This window comes from Myiozetetes cayanensis, unplaced genomic scaffold, assembly GCF_022539395.1.
Source record: "Myiozetetes cayanensis isolate MyiCay16 unplaced genomic scaffold, myiCay2020 scf5-8, whole genome shotgun sequence".
NCBI lineage: Eukaryota > Metazoa > Chordata > Aves > Passeriformes > Tyrannidae > Myiozetetes > Myiozetetes cayanensis.
In genome coordinates this window covers 103,701,577-103,715,476 of record NW_026087742.1, presented here as the reverse complement: position 1 = coordinate 103,715,476, position 13,900 = coordinate 103,701,577, and the positions used below count along the sequence as shown (strand labels likewise).

The 13,900-nt window shown below is 39.3% G+C and overlaps 1 protein-coding gene across 2 annotated transcripts in view; it reads left to right on the top strand.

Moving 5' to 3' along the window:
• The window catches only part of APOO (apolipoprotein O), a 30,594-nt gene continuing 16,694 nt past the window's right edge, over nucleotides 1-13,900 (top strand). Inside the window, exons 1-6 of one of the 2 annotated variants that reach the window (XM_050332031.1) lie at nucleotides 1-38; nucleotides 4,543-4,659; nucleotides 6,934-7,053; nucleotides 9,679-9,733; nucleotides 10,745-10,840; nucleotides 13,342-13,433. In XM_050332031.1, the coding sequence (XP_050187988.1) occupies nucleotides 30-38; nucleotides 4,543-4,659; nucleotides 6,934-7,053; nucleotides 9,679-9,733; nucleotides 10,745-10,840; nucleotides 13,342-13,433 (489 nt within the window). In that variant the 5' untranslated portion in view covers nucleotides 1-29. Of the gene's footprint in view, nucleotides 39-1,498; nucleotides 2,796-4,542; nucleotides 4,660-6,933; nucleotides 7,054-9,678; nucleotides 9,734-10,744; nucleotides 10,841-13,341; nucleotides 13,434-13,900 lie in introns of those variants that run through there. The other variant, XM_050332032.1, reaches the window with a different exon arrangement.

Below are 13,900 nucleotides of genomic sequence, written 5' to 3'. Positions count from 1 at the left end.
CCGCCGCTCCCTCCCCGCCCGGCGCCGCCATGTTCAAGGTGAGGGAATAGGGATCGCCCCTGGTCCATCCGTCCGTCCGTCCGTCCGCTCCCGGCCCCGCTCCGCCGGCAGCGCCCGCGGGATCCCACGGAGGGGCCGCGCTGGGAGCGCCCGGCCCGGGGCGGGGGCAGCCCCGGAACGCCGCAGCAGCGAGACCCGGAGGGGCATCCCCCCCCCCCCGAACCGCCCGCGGGGTTTTGCCTCTTAACCCTTCACAGGCTCTTGGTTCTGCTCTCGCTGCAGCCGCTTAATCGCTCTTTTTAGCGCTTCAAACCCGCGCGTCCTCCGTGTTGCACGGGAAGGAACCGCGTTCCTTGTCCAAAGCTGCCCCAGGGGCAGAGCTGCCGTGCCGCAGGGCCGGCTCCGTGCGGGCACAGCGCGTTCCGCGTTCGCAGTCCCCTCTCGCTTTAGCGCTGCGCCCCGCAGAGCCGGGCTGTGTCACCGCAGAGCCGGGCTGTGTCACCGCAGAGCCGGGCTGTGCCACCGCAGAGCCGGGCTGTGTCACCGCAGAGCCGGGCCGTGCCACCGCAGAGCCGGGCCGTGTCACCGCAGAGCCGGGCCGTGCCACCGCAGAGCCGGGCCGTGTCACCGCAGAGCCGGGCTGTGCCACCGCAGAGCCGGGCTGTGTCACCGCAGAGCCGGGCTGTGTCACCGCAGAGCCGGGCTGCGCGCAGCTGCCGCGCGAAAGTCACTTCAAAGTGACAACCCGGCCGTGAAAAGTGTCCCTTTGGTGCGTGGAGGCTGTCAGTGAAACCTGCGAAAAACACGAGCCGGGGCTTTTTTGTCTGAAAGGTCTTTGCCTCCAGTAAGAGGAGCCCCAGATCCTTTCAGGCCAGCAGCGAGCTGTGTGTTTCAGTCAGGTTGTTGCCACGGCCGCTCGAGAAGCCAGGAGGGTTTTATTTAAAAAAAAAAAAAAAAAAAAAAAGGTGATGCTCGATTCTTTGTATTCATTCTCCTAGGTACTGTTTTTTGTTTCAAATATTGATAGTATATATCAATATACTAATATATACTAAATATACTAATGTAACTAAAACACAAGAAGTTCCACCTCAATGTGAGGAAGAACTTCTTTCCATTGAGAGTGGCTGAGCACTGGAACAGCCTGCCCAGGGAGGTGGTGGAGTCTCTTTCTCTAGAGACATTCAGACCCCACATGGACATGTTCCTGCTCAGGTGACCCTGCCGTGGCAGGGGGGTTTGGACTGGATGATCTTGGAGGCCCCTTCCAATCCTAACAATTCTGTGATTCTGATCTGCTGAGCAGACCACACCTGCTCTGCTCTTGTTGCAGCTTCTTTTTTCTTGTTGTGACAGTTGCTGGAATTCTTTTGTGAGGGTTTTTTTTTTGTTGGAATCATTGACAATCCCATAATTGATACTGAATTGTCATTAAAGGGGTTATGTGTGAACCTGTGGGTTTAGGCAGTATGCATAGTACTATTATTTTTATACATTGAGGTTAGGCAGATGTAGGTGCTTCAGGCCAACCTGATTTTATACCTCTAAGAGCAAAATGGGAAGGTGGCTTTTTGTCCTTGATATTTGTGCTTCGTGGACAGGAGCGCTCAAGAGTTTGGGTTTTGGTTTTGTGTTTTTATAGTTGGGGTAGGATAATAGAAGGAAGAACAAAAAAGGAGAGAAAAATGAAGTGGTTTTGTACATTAGGACAAATATCAGCCTTCTCAGAAGTATGCTCAAGGGTTTGGTTTTTTTCCCTTTCTGGTTTTCTTTTCCCACCTGTTTTGACAAGGTGACAATAAAAGCAATAAATAAATTGAGAATCCACAGACAAGAGGAAGAAAAGAAAAAAAGTTCTAGTTAACCTCTAGCTTTTTGTTCTCCTGTTTGAGAACTAATATGGGATTTATGCTTTCCACAGATATTTTTTAGTTAAGAATTAAGAACTTTGAGAGAAGCAAGGCAACAGAAAATGAAATATCATGGTCTTTTCTCCCTCCTGCTTTAGGATAGAATTTGCTTATCTTGTGTCTGAGGATAGAATTGAATTCTTCAGCTAGAGGGAGGAGTAAACATAGCATCTTTTTTACTCACAGTAACTGCAAAGCATTGTCAAGAGAAAAGAATGTTGGGTTTACTCTTATTGATATCAACGGAGTAGCTGTAAGACAGGCAGGGAAGAGACATCTCAGTCAGTCAAAATGCTTTACTGAACCAATTGGTGGTTAGTATAGAATTAAGAAATGAGATCCTGAAGGTTATTTTGGAAGCAAAAAGTGCAGCAGTTGATCTTTGATACTCCCAAATAAATGTTTTCATGTGTGTGGTATTTCAGCTCCAGTTCTGTCTGTCCCATAGCTCTCTGTAGCAGAGGTAGAGGACTGTTGCACTATGTCCTGAACAGCACGTTTAAGAAAAGATTCAACTTGCACTTTTAGTGGTTTATTTCATTTTTTTAAAACATGAAACAGTGAAAAATGACTGCATTTCAGTATCTTGATAATATAAATGGTTGACATTTTCAGTCTGAGTAGTTCTGTGATCACTGATACCTGTTTGTGAAACCAAGGTGCTTTCATTCTTGTGCTCTACTGTTTGTGTCTTTATATAAAAAAAGTCAAATATTTAAAGCATTTGGATTTACTATTTCTGCTGTGACACTTAGCACCATTTACGTTGTATGAAAACATGTTTCAGAATGAAAATGCATTTAGATTTTTGCCTTTTCAGTGACAGAACAATTTTGCAGTGAAAAAAAGGAAAGATTGAGGAAATAAACTCTGCAGTTATTAATGGTTAGTAGTGTTTGTGGTGTTGTCTTGGCTAATGGAAGTATGTGAAAAGTGTTTAAACAAACACTATGAAAGATTATTCTTGTCTTTTCTTAGCTGCGAAACAGCTGATCCAGTCATTGTGGTGTTTCATTTATAGTGCTATAGTAATGCATCCATAAAGTCAAATAAGGAAAAACTTCCATTTTAGGCAAGTTTTTCCATACCTTTTGACCCTTACGCCTTCCTGAAAAGCAATCCTGTGACCTAGTTCTTGTGTGCTGTTTCTCTACACATAAGTGAGAAGGAAGTTTGGCAAATGTATAGTCTGATTTTTAATTTGAGGAGGCTCGTGGTTCATTTAACAAACATTCTATCTGCAAAGCAGTGGAAGAGAGTTAAGCTACAAATGCTTATCTGTGTGCACTAAGCTGATGTGGTCTGGATAATTTTAAAGCTGTTTTCTAACAGTTCTGCACTGGACAGGAAGTTTCAGAGCAAATTGTCCTGTGGCAAGGCCAGTTGTCCTCATCACAGCATGAAGGATGTATTGGTGTGACCAAGGCTTCAGTGTCACAAGCAGCTAGGTCACTACTTCTGAAAAGGTAGAGGATTTGCTGCCTTCTCCTTTTTCATCCCCTCCCCCCTGGCCATGCCATTCCTCTGGTGCTCGTCAGGCTGTTTTATGAATGGATTCAACTTGCTAAGCCCCCGCACAGCTCTCCAGGAGCTCTGGAGAGGACTGATCTTTCAGGACTGATCTTTTCCCAAATTGCTGAGGTGAAATTGCCTCACGGTGGAAGCACCTGGCCAGCAGAGCTAGGGCAAGGTGAGCAGCAGGACTCCTGGAGCCTGTGCCAGAGCAGGGCCAGGCGTTTCTAGTTTGCTGTTAGATCTTCTCACCTGTAACCTGATGCAGCAAAACACTGCCTGTTGTAACTACACTTTTCCCTGAGCAGTAACAGGAATGTGAGACACTGAAAGCTTTCCCATTTGAACTGCCATTTCTGGAGTTATACTTTGCTGTTGATAAGGATGCACAGTTGTTGGGAAATGCTCACTGGGCATTCTGGATTTGCTACCCAGCTAAAGTTTTCATCTTCTGTGTTTGTTTTTTTAAGTTGAAGCAGACTTTGTCATTAAGAAATGCAGTTTAGTGTAGGTCCTGAATGTCAGAAGAATGGTATCCACCTTACTTGTGGTGGTTGTGTGACTGGGTTGAATCTGAAGTATTCAAAAACAGTCAAGTAATTCATGTTTCTCACAGAAAAGTAGGAGGCATTCCTAAAATTCTTAGAAAGCAGTGATTATGCTCTGATATTTTCAACTGTAGATCTCGTTCTTTTCTCGAGTCTAGATGCAAATTCTAACTAGAAGTAAAATGCTGAACAACAAATTGAAGTGTTATGGGTGTTCACAAAGTTGCTTATAATATGAATTTAATCTTAGTATTTTTACTGAGAAAGATAATAAAAATTTTGGTTTCAAATGAGAGAAAACAAGATGGTTTTTAGAGATGAAAACTGGTAAGATTAGCATTTATATTTACTGTCTCCTTTAGCCTTAGGCTTCTCCAAATACCATCTGAATAATTTAGGTGTTACCATTTGTGTGCCATAAACTGTGTACTGCTGACCCCCCTTTCTCCTAATTTCTAAACATCTTAATATGTCTCTTTTTACCATATAGAGGTACTTAAACGTTGTCTACATGGATGTGTTCAAACCTTGCCATTTTGTTTGCACTTAATGGTGTCCTTGTGTCCCTGCAGTGTTTCCAGGTAATTCGGCTGGGGGCCACCCCTGTCAGCCTGAGCTTCCTCTCTGTCCAGGTTTATGCTGCTTCCTCAGAGAAGACTTCCAAAAAGGAGTTGCTTAAAATTGAGGAGGTAAGTGTGGTTAGAGCCTTAGCGCTCCTTTATCTGAAGGATTCTGAAAGACGTTATATGTTTAGGTGCATCTCTTCACCTTTTGTATTCTTGCCTTTAAATTTGCTTCTCAATTTTCCATAATAGAGAGGTCTACATAGTTCTGCTTCTTTTACCTGGGAGTTTCATTTGATGTCCTTCACTTGATAGCATCAGGCTTGTTTGTGTGTAAGAGCTTTTTCCTACATTAAAGCTTTCTGTTCTTCATTCAGAAATTACGTTTTTGTGTTTGTAGATTTACTTGTGGTTGTACTTCAAATACACAGGAATGTTTTCTTTGCTTTTTATCCAGATGACACCATTTATTTTTTAGTGTAAGTACTGTTGGCAAATTCTAATAAAATTTCGTTTATGTTCTCCATGAAAACAGCAAATCAAAATGTTTTATTTCTAAAAATATCTCTTTATTTTATGACCAAAATTCTTGTCTGGCACTATTTTGAATCTGCTATAGTAGCTTACAGAATTTTACCAGTTTTTCTTTCTTTACAGCATTTGGACTTAAGCAACAATAAATGCAATAAGGAGTGGTAATAAATACCTGTCACCTTTTTATTTCTCTTAAGATGCTACAAACATCTTGGTTACGTCACAAGTAGAGCTTTAAACACCCTGTCAAACTACAGGCTCACTAGCATTGTTGTATAGTCTTTTAAAAGTCTCCAATATTAAAAAAATATAAAATAAGTAGTTCATAACTAAATACAGGTTTATGTCCATGATAGTGTGTAGTTGTTTAAAAATTTTAAATACTTCAATCCAAGTAATTACATAAGCAGTGACACTGAATTAGACTTACTTTTGTGTATCCTTGGGCCTTTTGGAGTTGTTTGCATGGGCAGTTCACTTGTACAGTGTGAGAGGATCAATAATTGAAGTGATCTCCTGGTTTTACCCCAGCCCAGTAACCTCGGCTTGGGTTCACCTCATACCTGCACTGGCATGAGTCAGTCCTGAGGCAGCAATGAGCACTTCCATGTGTGCTGAGTAATTGGCTTGCCCAGCAAAGCACCATGTGCAAACCATGGAGTTTTGGCTGCCTTTCTTGCCATTCACAGAGTATTAGTTTGGATCTCTACTGTGTCAGCTGTCAAGTTGCATAAAATATATGTGAATTTCCCTATCTCTGAGGCTTCTGTCCCTGTGCCAGACATGGTTGTTAGATTGTCCAACAGGATCCAAGTTCAACTTGTGACTAGGGTTGCAAGGATGACCAGATTTCATAAGGAAATGAGACTGAAAATGCTTGTCTTTTTAAGTATTATGGGGAATCCAGCTGCACGAGTTACCAAACTATTGACCAAATTCTATGTGGTTACATACTTTGTTATGATTAGCAGCTTTTTTTGTTGAGATAGAGATACAGTTCTTTTCCAGCTCATCATGAAAAAAGGGCTAGCTACACTTTGATGCAGCAATATTTGTAAACATCAGTTTATAATGAACTACTAAGTGGAGTAAAAATCTGGTATAAAATACAAGCTCTTTATACTAAACATCAGCATAGTATATAAACTGCTAGAAATTGTAACAGATTTTGTTTTGATCTTTATAGACTTTTTTTTTTTAATGGAATACATTTTTAAATATGCTTAGGTAATTTTAATAAATGTCATGCTAAACCCCAAATAGGGTGGTTTAGTATTTATTATGTGAAGAATGCCCAGTGCTGGTTAAAATTCCTCTTTGCTCAGCCCCAGAGTGCTGTTAATGCTGTCAGTTGCTGATGTGGTTAATGACCACAGTGTAGGGATGTTGTACCATTTTCCTGCTCAGTAACAAACATTTGTATGGGATGTTACCTTTGTTGGAAGCTGCTCAGGCTATTTATTGATGTCTTGTGTGAATATAGAAAATGATAGATTATGATTTCTAGTACATTTACTATGTTAAGTGGGAGCCATAAGTGCTGATTAAGGCAAGAAACATTTTTCATAATTATGTATTGTGTTCTTATTAAACTAGTTTAATATGAATTTATAACTTGTGACTTGGATCATGTAGCAGCTATGAATGAATTGCATAGCAGTTAGAAGTCATCTTCATCATAATTATGTACTGTATAATTAAACTTTGCTCATAATGGTTGTCTCACAGCTGTGTAAATTTTTATTATGCATTATTTATGTAGTAAGCACAGTGTTAGATGTTCTCTGCTTAGACTGTTCATGCCCTCAAGACCTACTTGCACAATTACACCTTTGTTTTTAACCTCTTGTTTGCTAATATTCACAGCTGTCACTCTACTCCTCTCCAGCTCGTGAGACTAAATATGTGGAGAATCCACAAACTGAATTGGAAGAGGGGGTTTCACGTTTACGGCGTGCCATGGAGCCATACACAGCCTGGTGTCAGGTATAATGGTTTATATCACATCTGGTAGTGGCTCAGTGGTAAGGGTTGAGCTGTGTGATTTTTTTTCTTCCCCCCAGAGGTGGAATTAACAGGTAAAAGTTGATAGCTGTAAAAGCGTTTTTCAAAAATGCTGCATTATTTAAAGTTTTCTGCATTACTTAAAATTTTCCACAGTTCAGGTCGTAAATGTTTACCCCCTTCTCACACTTTCTACTAATTTTCTGAGCTAAACCCCTGCTTTTTTTTGCACTTTGTCTCCTTCCAAAAAAATTAAAATTAACTAAAGCGTAGAATTGTTATCTGAAATGAATTTTCTGTGTAAATATATCTAGAGATGTCTGGATTTGTTACTGTCCTGTGGCTGAGGAAGACAGGAGAATGATAATCAAATTTGCAGTTTCCATACTCAAGGAGAAAGCCTTAAATTATCAAGAGGTGTGTTTTGGAGCAGCAATACCAAATTGCCCTCACTGCAACTGTGACAAAACATAACTTTGCAGAAAATAAATCAGTATTTGCTGAACTGGCAGTGGTAAACCTAATCCCCAGACCTTACCCCTAAACATTCTCATACATATTTTATTAGGTAGAATGTTTATAGTAAACAGTCATTAAATGCAAAAATAATCTCTGGAGCAGAGAATAAATCCAAGATCTTTGCAATCGAGGCCTAAATTGTTAGTATTAGATTGCAAAGTCCTAGCAGGGCTTCCTTGCTCTTTCCTGACACAACAAATGTTGAGGCTTACTTTGGAAGCAAGGGCATCCTTGCCGTCTGGTTGCTCTTGGCAACTTTAGGCAATTCTCTACTTTGCCCTCTGGCTGTTGTGAATCCTCTTTAAGCTGCAAACTTCCTAGTTCTCCATAGAAAGCCAAGCTGTCCACACCAGGGTGTCCTTTCTGCCTGGAAGTTCTGTGTGGTGGTACCTCCTTTAACAGGAACGCAACATTGCAGGAATGCAGAGGTATTCACTGTTACTCAGTCTAGTGATGTGCAGGAGCACTGGCTGCAGTCTGGAAGCTGAAGGGGGGTTTTCACGGGATAGTTAGAGCTCTGACCTCCTGAACACGTGGGTTCTGTTTGGTTGCCTGTGGTAACCATAACCAGGGAATGAAATTTGAGAGCAGGGTAGTCGCCCACTAGGACTGAGGGCAGGTAAGCCTTGAACCTTGTTTTATGTCTCGCTGGCCTGTTGTCATCTTATTTGTTTTATTTATTTTTTTTGTTTGTTTGTTTGTGTGGTGACCATTTAATCACATAAGATGTGCTCTTCTGCTCACACACAACAAACCACTTCCTGGCAGTGGTTTACTGACTCATTTTATGAAGCAGGCATGTCAGCTTTATGTGTTTGGGGTAATTTTTGTTTGCTTAACTGTAGTTAGAGGTAACTTTGTTTTACACCACCCCCTGGTATGTTGAAGATAATAATATTGAATAGTGTCTCAGTTGTCTTTAAAATTAAAAACAGCGTGGGAAAATGAGAATAAAATTGGTTATGTTTGCACATCCATTTTACTTTTTCAAAATTACTTAACTGTAGTGGAAATTCAGTTCAAAACTCAGGTGTAGAAATGAGCCAGTTATGCTTCAGCTGTGACAGAAGATCAGACTTAATTAGTCTCTGGGGTCTTTAGACCAAGTTCTTTTCAAATCAGCTTTTAATAAGACCAGCATCCATTTAGAGTCATGTCCCATATGACATGCTAACGCTTTTTTATTTTCATGACAAATTGTGTTTTTTTACGTCGCTCTTGCCAGTGAGGAAACGAAAGTTCTAAAATTATTATCCCGATGCAGTATCCTAAATAAAACATCATAGGTAGAATTGTGAGACCATTCTCTGCTTTATCTTTGGGCATGTATATTTATGAACTTGTTTCCTAATTTATAGATAGCCTTACACCATCCTTCTGAAGGATTGTTAGCATAAATAACAATTAGCAGGGTTCTCTCTATTGGGATTTTTTTTTCTATTTTAGAGAAACACAAAGTGAATTCTTTTACTTCCTGCATATTTTCAATCTGAAAAAAATCTAGAACTAGTCTGTGGGGTTGGTGCAGAATTCTTTGATTTACTTTGGACATTGTATGGACGTCTCATTTTCCAAGTCACTTCTAAAATGCAGGTTTTTTAGCCTAAGACAGTCTCCTGGAAAGTGGAATTTATCACCTTGCAGAGTGAATCCCATATCCCTGTGAAGTGCAAGGAAGGATTTACTGCAGTGTTGGACTTCTTTTCTTTGCATCGGCTCAAGTATCTTTGTGAGACCTATGCACACTGAGAAACCTGAGCTAATTCTGAGTTTCAGCTACCTGATCTTAATAAAACATTGAGATTGACTTCTGCATTTTGAAGTATTATATTTCATCTGTGTCCAAAGACTACTTTGAGAAAAATCTGTAAGTTATGCCAAATGTAACACTGAGGAAGCACAGTCCTACAAGGGAAGGGTGAAAGTGGGAATACAAGGAGTTATTTTAGTGACCCAGCACTTTTTTCTTTCCTGTTATGGGTTTGTTTTTTTTTTCCTTTCTTTGTCAGGTCAGTTACAGTCTATAGTTAATATTTTACTCACTGGGTATCTATTTACTATTGTTCTCTCTTTTTTTTTTTTTTTTAGGATCTTTATGCCAAAGCTATGCCCAATTTAGAAAAAGCTGTTGAGCATGGTAGAGGTAAATCAGCTGAGTTTTCTTAACTAGCAATTTAAAATGCAGGACTGTATTATATCTTCTGTTAAAAAGGAATTCCAGTAAGCATCATTATATGTATAATTTCTAATGCTTTTACTTTATTTGCACCATGTATCTGTTTAAATTTCCTTTGTGAGTCATTTAGGACACTACATTTCTAAACAATTAAAGTCTGAGACCAGCATCTGTGTTTATAAATGTCACTCAAAATTAGTTATGCAGGAAAATAAAGGAAAAAAACCTCACAATTTATTCCCAGCTAGTAGTATTTGCATGACCCAGCCTGGTAGCTGAAACTTCCTGTAATGATTATAACTTGTTGCAAACATTAGGTCTTTTGTTTGTAATGCTTAGCCTTTTCTTTTTGATTTACTTCCATGCATCCCCAAAGAATTTTGAATTAATCCAAAATGATCTGTATTTGTTTTTTATTTTTGTAAGCATCCTTTCATAATTAGGCTTACCAGGACTGAGCATGGATGCTATGTAGAGCTCAATTCAAATACTGCATCTCTTTTCCTTAAATTCAGCAGTCTCAGTCTTTTGAACTTGTTTGTATGGAATATTTTTCATAGTTTTCCATTCCCCGTTTTGGAGCAAACTTTGTTTATGCTGTGTCTTTCCATTGCTCTGTGATTTGGTTTTTTGTACAGTGTTTTACTGAAATTAATTCCTATTAACATGTAACTGTAAAATTCCACTTTGCAAAGGTTTTTATCACTAATTTGAAAAAGATATGATCGGGATGCAAAAGAGCAAAAGCTCCTATGAAAATTGGTGAATACAATACAATGTTCGGTTTCATTCATGTGTCACCAGAGAACATCTCAAAGGCTTTGAATTTTATGCCAGCAAGTCTAAAATGGGCATGATAGTTAAATGTGTTTTGATAACCCTTTGTGTTTTTAACAATTACCAGTGTGTATTGATGATTCCTTATCACAAACACACTTTCACATTACATTAAAGCACTTTGTTCTGACTTCTTTTCAGAGGGTTATGAATTTCTCCAAAAACCGCCTGCTGGATTTTATCCAAGACTTGGTGTGATAGGTTTTGCTGGAATTATTGGATTGTTTCTTGCTAGAGGTAAGTGGGAACCTTTTGAACTGGTTATGTTATGATTTTGGGAAAAGTAGTTTATTTGTGGGTTTTAGGGTACTAATTTTTAATTTTGACGACGAGATCAGAATTAATGTATAAGCTGTACAAATTTTTCTACAATGTTCCCCCAGTTATAAAGAAGCTTCATGTAAGAGGTGTGTAATAACCATCAATTACTGTTTTATGGATGCTGTATTTGTTACTGGAATCCACTCTTTGATATTTCCCAGTTCTAGCTTAGTATGACAAAAATGGGAAAGGATTAGTTTGGGGGTTTTTCACCTAAAAATCTTTTTAATTATTAAAGTTTTTGATCACATATGTTACTGTAGAAAACTGCAGAGGAATGAACTGTGGTAGAATACAGAGGTTCCTGAACTATGATACATGTCCAGTCAGTTGTGTATTGAAGTTCCTTGTGTGTCCAGGCACAGAGCTGCTGCAGGTGGGGATATTCAGCAGACACACTTGTGAACTCCGAGTGTACTATAGATACCTGCACCTTTTGCACTATAGAAAAGCGATACAGGTAATTTCATCACACTTGCTGAAGAAACATTTATGCTTTCATAGAAAGAAACATTAGTTTAAGAAATGTTAATTGTATTTTATGTTTGTGTTGAGATATTCTTAATACAGTGAAGTAACACAAGAAAACTTGTAGGTAACAACTGTGAAATTGTAGGATTTAAATACTAGTGAACATTTGCTTTAGATAAAAATACACCTTTGTGGGGCCTGAATGTATGGAACAAACTGTAAGTGTGTGCTTGGCTATGTAGAAATGGAAGGTATTCTGTGAATATATGCACTTCTCAAAATATTTAATTGTCCAGTGAAGATGGTGAAAACAGTACTGTGCTTTTTCCTTGCATATTTTTTTTAAATGAAATCAAGGTCTCCAACTTCACCCATTTGAAGTTCTTCCTGTTCAAATTCCTACTTCTCAAGTTATGTGATCATGAATGTGATCAGCTTCCATCCTTTAGGACTGTAGCAAAATGGGGACAGAGGGAGAAATTACAGTCTTGGGGCTGAAATTTAAATATTAGAGGATCCTAAGTTTACTAAAAATAAAAATACCTCATAATAAAAGTGTTTGATTTGCAAGGAACTATAATTTAAAAACTTATTTTCTGGTTGTGCTTTACAATACTGACTGTTATTTCCAGAAAGTATTCAAACTATAGAAGGAAGGGCCCCTTAATTTTGATGTCACAGAAAGCTAGAACCAAGTGTCCTCTTTTTTTCATCCCTTCCCCCGTGATCTCACTGGAAAAACTGCCCTCTGGAAAGGTGCAGATAAAACCCTCCAGGTCTAACCATAACACTTGAAGACACAGCTGCCCACTAAGTAGAAAATATGGTATTCAAAGTTTAATCATATGAATATTGTGCACTCATCCATCTTGATTTAAAATGCCGTTGGAGATAATTATTTTAACCTTGCTTTGCATATGGAGTGATGCACTTCACTCGTAAGAGAGAAGCAGCAATGTCTTTATTGATATAAAACAATGATTTAACAGGGTTCAATGGCAAGGTACGCTTGGTTAGTTACTGCACAGAGGACACAGTCAGACAGACCTATCTGGGGAGGATCCTCTTGAATCACAGGATTCAGAGAGGACCTCCTTGCTTTCCAGACTCCTACTCAGAGGGGTCGAGGTGCAACTGGGTCCAATCCTCGTCCCAGGCTTGGTCAGCAGTTTATGTCTGAGGGGTTATATGTGCACAGTCTAAGATACAATCTTAATGAAGCTTACAACGTTTAGCAAACTATTAGTCACTTACTGAGGATTTGTTGCAGCAAAGAATCTCTCAATATCGAGGAGTAAGGGATCTCTGCAGCAGGTGTAACCTTGAGAGTGGTCCCTCAAGGGGAGACCCTGTCGTGCAGCCAGCTACTGTGCAGGACAGCTCAAAGGACTCTTGGGCTGCTCACTGATTGCAGGGTAAGATCACAGAATCATAGTCATATTTGCATACTGACTGCAGGTCTTAGTTTCGTTCATATTTGGCTTGAGGTGAATGTCGATCGACACTCTGCTCAAATTAGCCCGTGGCTGATGTGTTGCTGCCTGTCTCCCCTGAACCCACTTTGAGCTGGATGCAGCCATTGACCAGAGGCATCCATGTAGTTATAAGGTAGTTTTCACTATGGAAAGATGTTAATAAAAACGTTGTCTTAAAAAGGCTAAAAGATTAATTACTAATTAGGATAAAAAAAAAAAAAAAAAAAAAATCCAATGCGCAGGCTGGAAGGTGGAAAGACCTTCCCCGGATCTTTGCTCGCGAAGACTGGCCATTATTATTAATTAGGATAATTATGTTTTTTAAGAAAGCAGTAGGACTGAACAGAAAATATGCCAAACTGTATCTAAGAAAATTGTTTATAAATAAAATGTTAAGGCCATTCAGCTGTCTTGGTTAATGTATACTCTAACAATATTTTTGTCTGTTTGTTTGTTTTTGTTATGAAACAGGCTCAAAAATCAAGAAGTTGGTGTACCCTGCAAGTCTCATGGGTATCGCTACCTCCATGTATTACCCTCAGCAAGCAGTTGCTATTGCAAAGGTCAGTGATGAAACCTTTCTTTGGAGAACTGTCTCATTTTGATTATTGCCTCCTAACTTCAAATTAACTGGTAATCCATTTTTGAAAGCCATTTCAGTGTTCTTGGCACTTAACAAAATTACAGTTATTTTGTCAAAGCACATACAGTCTGGGCTGAAAGGCAGTCAGACATCCTGTTCCTTTTAGTGACATTTTTTTTCCTAACATCTGCAGTAGTCTCTTCTGTTTGAGGAATATAATTTCCTTTCTAAATCTCTAACCTCAAATAATATTAGCATAAATATGCTAAGTGAATACAGTTTGTGTGTTTACTTATAATGCTAAGGAAGCCTGAAATATCTTGAAAACAAGATGAAACAAGATGAAAAGAAAGAAAAAGAATTATATACAGAAATCACAGGAACAACATTTTGAGATAAATGTTATTGATATTTTCTGGTTTGTGTTGATTAGGGTTTTAAGAAAGA